We start from the raw sequence: 5064 nt of genomic DNA on the forward strand, positions 1-5064 counted from the left end.
CCCGGCCCGCGCTCGCCTGCCCGTCCGCCCGCCGGCCCCTTGCGCCCTCGCCGCTGCGGGTCTGCGCCGCTCCACCCTGACGGCACCATGCACCTCTCCCAGCTGCTGGCCTGCGCCCTGCTGCTCATGCTGCTCTCGCTCCGGCCCTCTGAAGCCAAGCCCGGGGCTCCGCCGAAGGTGGGTGCTATTGCATGGACATCGGGACTGTAAGGGACCGCGGGAGGGCTGGAGACCTAGGAGAACGCGGAGCACAAGAGGGAGCAGAGGGCGGAAAGTGGCCCTCTGCTCTGAGATGTGCGTGGGTGAGTGCCGGAAAGCCCTCGAAACACACTCAGGGGTCTACGTCCCCGGCTTCGGGAGAACCTCGACAGATGCTGAGCCCCTGCCCTAATGTGGCTAGCCGGTCAGGGGGGCAAAGGAGGGGAGGGCTAGGGGCTCCCGTAAAGAGCGGACAACGGCGGCTGCGTGGCAGGTGGATGCAGGGCCGAGCTGTCCGGCATCTGTGGGGGCGCGTCAGGGCTCCGAAGGGACAAACCGCGCTGGCGGGCGCGCCGGGCTGGAGCATCCGGGGTCACGCAAAGTACATGGCGCGGCCGCCGGGCGTCCCTTCACCTGCCCGCCCTTTCCCTCGGACAGGTCCCGCGAACTCCGCCAGGGGAGGAGCTGGCCGAGCCCCAGGCTGCGGGCGGCGGTCAGAAGAAGGGCGACAAAACTCCCGGGGGCGGCGGCGCCAACCTCAAGGGCGACCGGTCGCGACTGCTCCGGGACCTGCGCGTGGACACCAAGTCGCGGGCGGCGTGGGCCCGCCTTCTGCACGAGCACCCCAACGCGCGCAAACACAAGGGAGGCAACAAGAAGGGCTTGTCCAAGGGCTGCTTCGGCCTCAAGCTGGACCGGATCGGCTCCATGAGCGGCTTGGGATGTTAGTGTGGCGACCCCTGGCGGCGGTGAGTACCACCAACCCTAGGCGCCTGGAGTTCGTGCGCCCCTAGCTCCCCCGCGGCGCCTGCCAGACGCAAGCCTGAACCCCCGCCCGCCCGCAGGCGGGCTCCTCTCTGATCCCCTGGCGCTGGGATCCGTCCGCCTCCCCGCCGGACTTTGGAGGAGAGCCAGGCGATCCTGGCACGAGATCCAGTGTGCGCGCGAGGCATTTGCCCCCAGCTCCATTTATCGTCTCATTTTACACATGAAAAAAGTGAGGGATAAAGTGGCCAGGGCGTTTTGGCCAGGTCGGGATGAACCCGCCTCGCTTTCTTTAGAGAAGCAAAGACAGCGTGGTGGGGTCCTGCCCACACCGGGACCAGTAGCAAACCAGCAGCACTGGTCCCGATTCTCCATCTGGGCACGGTGAGAGGAAGTCAGGGGATTGTGGGCGCACAGGAGGAAGGACATACACACGAGCGGAGGGTAAGTCTATCTGCCAGCCGCTGTGTCATGGTGCTCAGGCACTAAGCAGCCCAGAGGTCGGGGCGGCTTCCTAGGACTGTTGTCCCTAAAGTAGGACAGACTTTATAGACCTATAGTCCTGCAGACAGAATAGTCCTCTGTTGGCATCACCAGGGTGCCCTTCGGCTCCAGGGCGTTCTGATTCTTGTCCCTTCTCTAAACTTGGCTGTGAGCAAACTGGTCTGTCCAGGGTCCTGATGCTGCTTGCTGCCTGCACAACTTCAAGATGGAAACTCAGTGTTTGTGGCCCTATTTCAGGGCGGGGAGAGACTAAAAATATAATAATAATTATTATTAATTTTGCCCCAATCTGAACCTATGTCCTGATCTGAGCTCCTCACCAACCTCCCCAACAGGCCACCCTGTTTCTGGCGTTGCCTCCTCACCCTCTACTAGGGCTGGAAACCCCTGGGCTACCTTCGGCCCCTGCCAGGTGCCACTTCCTGGCAATGTTGCAGAGATCCTCTCCCCTCCTCTCCCTTCCTGCTGCTCATCAGTTGGATAAACAGAGCCCACCTCTGAAATTGACATCCAAGTGCTTTAGGATCAGACTCCTGCCAGTTTCCAGCCTCTCCTTGCAGCCTGGCTGGTGCCGGTCCGGGTCCCACAGACTGTCCCCCTCCGAGACAAGCCTTGTCAGTGTCCACACTGTCTTCCTCCAAAGGACAATGAGAGCGTCCCTTTTTGAAAACATCCAGCACACAACCTAAGCCGTTCTCACAGCACGGAACACTTTTCCATCTGAGACATGGCTGCTTGGGAACCTATTTACCTCTCCCAGATTAACTGATGAGCAACTCGAGAGCCAGGTGCTAACCTAAGGTGATCTGGGACCCACACCACCCCCAAAGAGGCCCTTTAAATGTTTGTCAATGACCAGAGAACATGCCCCACCGAACTTGGGGCCGCTCCTCTCGCACCTGCCCTGGGTCTTAGCAGGGTTTCCTCTCCCTGCGGCCAGACTTGACGGAGCTGTGTGCTCCTCCCCCTTTCAGCAAGGGCTTCCTTTGTCAGAGGTCCTGACTCTCCCCAGCGCACGAAAAGATAATTCTAGCACCCGGCGCCCAGCCTCTACTAGCTTCCACTATAAAGGTTCTGCTCTCGTCTTTCCTGTCAAAACAGAACAGAGCCACACGTCTCACATTTTCAGTTCACATTGTGACTTAAGCACCGAACTCAAACTCTCAAATCTAAACAAATGTTATCCAGCGGGTTAGCAGGAGACGAGAGGAGGAAGAAGGCCTGGAAAGTGCCGGGCTGCACCTCTCGCCCAGGCTCCTTGTCCTCGGGTGTGGCTGGCTGGGGGTCCCAGGTGATGGCCCCTGGGTGGGGCGATGCGGGGCAGGAGGCCAGATTGCTAGGATTTCTCAGTCCCCGTGGCTAGGCTGAAGTTTGTCACCCTCCGGGAAGTTCTGTCCCCAAGCCCAACAGCCTCCTCCGACCCCCTTAGCCTTCTCGGCCCCACTGTCCCCCCCACACCCCTCATGAGAAGGCATCCTTCCTGTTGCCTGCAGCCTCCTAGTGGAGATGCCCAGGGTGTCTCACTGTCTCCGCTGAGAAGAGAAAGACAGCGGAGATTTTTCACGTTAATGAAAACTGGTCCCAGGCTGTGGCCATTTCTGCACCCAGGAGTCAATGTTGCCTCTAAGCAGCCACCATAATGACCGTCGCTGATGGTTATAGTCTTGTTTACGAAGTTCTAATGACAGAGACAGGGTGTGGCCGATGCCTGAATGAACGCCTTGCCCCGGAGCCCCAAGGACATCACAGACATCTATCATCTGTTTAAACACACGGGGCGGCCAGAGACGGGAGTTGAGGGACAGTTCATCAAGCCGTCGAAGCCCGGGGTCCCTCCGCACGTGCTGTCCTCTGGGAGCGCACTGCGCCACCTCAGGAGGGCCTCTCCCTCGGCCCCACAGCACCCACATTCCCAGGCTGAGAGCCGGTAGAGCCCCCCCCCCCCCCCCCCCCGCAAAGGACTCTTTTCACTCTCAACCCGGCAAAGCCAGCATGGCCCCAGGGCTGGCATGGGACCCGCTCCCTCTGTGTCTGAAGGGGGCCTTCTCTGAGGTGAAGCTGGAGAAGGAAGTGCTATTTAATGAGTGGCAGCTGTGACCCAGACACTCTGCCGGTGCCCAACGTGTGGCCCCTCTTGAATCTTAGAGCTGGCCCTGGGAGGTGGCTATTATCCTATTTTATGGGTGAGCAAAGCGATAATCAGCTCTCCAGGGCCGTCCAGGAAGTGAATGTCAGAGTTGGGACTTGAGCCCAGAATTTCCAGCTCCTCCGCTGCCTGTCTCCCCCTCCCCACCGCTGTCACACAGACCCAGAAAGCCAAGGCAGGCACCTGACTGCGGGTTTGTGTTGTAGCGGAGAAGGGAGAAGGGCATTTCCACTCTCCTTCCTCATCTCGTCTCCCCGAGTGCCACGGGCAAGGCCCGCAGGTAGTCTGAGGGGGCGAAGGGCTGGCGGACATTCTGGGGCAGGATGTGCCAAGGTCACGGCCGGAGGTGAGGGCCAGACAGAGAAGGACCCCTTTTCCTCCACAGGACAGCCTTGTCAGGGCCGGGCGGGCAAGGAGGCACCTCACTCCGTGTGCTGTGGAAGGGACCGTCCTGCGGGCCGGGCTTTCTCAGCTCAGGAGCCAGAACTAAGCGTCCCGTGTCTCCTCTGTGTTTCAGGATCGGGAACTTGCTCCGTTTTGCTGAGGTCATTCTTGGTCATCAGCCTCACAGCATCTGGAAGCATCCAACGCAATGTGGCTTTTACATTTCTTTTTTTTTTTCCTGGTACTGGGAATACACAACACCAGCTGTTTTATTATTATTTGGGAAGGGGGTATGATTTTATTGTTTGATTTTTTTTGAAAATGAAAAATAAAAAGTTATATATTATATATATATTATATACATGAAACACACACACCTACACCCACGTGATGACAAGGGACAGTTTTTAAGAGACTGACAAAATCAGCTGTAAAACATTGCTGTTTGTAAATTCATGTCATGCATAAATGTATTTATGTTGTAAAGCTATTTAAATTGTTTATAAAGAGATATTTATAAAAATTTTATTTATGTAACTAAATGAAAGAAGTCAATCATTGTAATGTTTTTGTCTTAACTAGTTGAAAAATGTAAAAAAAAAGCCATTCCATGAACATCTTGAAAACTGTCTTTATTTACTTATTACATTTATTTTTCAGAAATTAGTCTAAGAGGGAGGATGTGAAGACAAGGCTTTGGCCTCTAAACAGATCTAACAGCCAGGTTCCCGATTCTGGGTTTATTTGTATCAGATTCCCCTGGGGATCTTGCTCAAAGTACAGACTTACCCCCCTCCCCCAATTCTGAGTCCCCGGGTGGGACACGGCTTGCCGTGTAGATTTTGTCTCCGGTGATCCTGACCAGGTCAGCCAGCAGGGAAGCTGGTTAGAGCACTTCACAGCTGGGGAGTCAGATGCCGAGAAATAAATTAAAGTTGAATTTAGCTGACTGAGGGTCCTGTGATTCCCTTCCTCCTTCTTTCTGTGACCGCAAGAGAGAAAGAACAGGAAACTTCCCTTCTGTTCTAGGGACATTCAGGTTTCCGTACATCTCGCAGAATTGGTGA

The 5064-nt window shown here is 56.4% G+C and overlaps 1 protein-coding gene across 1 annotated transcript; it reads left to right on the forward strand.

Moving 5' to 3' along the window:
• The first annotated feature begins 6 nt into the window (after positions 1–6).
• Positions 7–4612, forward strand: NPPC (natriuretic peptide C). The gene is made up of 3 exons (XM_029932898.1): positions 7–177; positions 637–947; positions 4131–4612. Exons 1-2 carry the CDS (start codon positions 88–90, stop codon positions 925–927), a joined length of 381 nt encoding a protein of 126 aa, XP_029788758.1. The 5' UTR covers positions 7–87; the 3' UTR covers positions 928–947; positions 4131–4612.
• Positions 4613–5064: the final 452 nt, after the last annotated feature.

This window comes from Suricata suricatta, chromosome 3, assembly GCF_006229205.1.
Source record: "Suricata suricatta isolate VVHF042 chromosome 3, meerkat_22Aug2017_6uvM2_HiC, whole genome shotgun sequence".
Taxonomy (NCBI): domain Eukaryota; kingdom Metazoa; phylum Chordata; class Mammalia; order Carnivora; family Herpestidae; genus Suricata; species Suricata suricatta.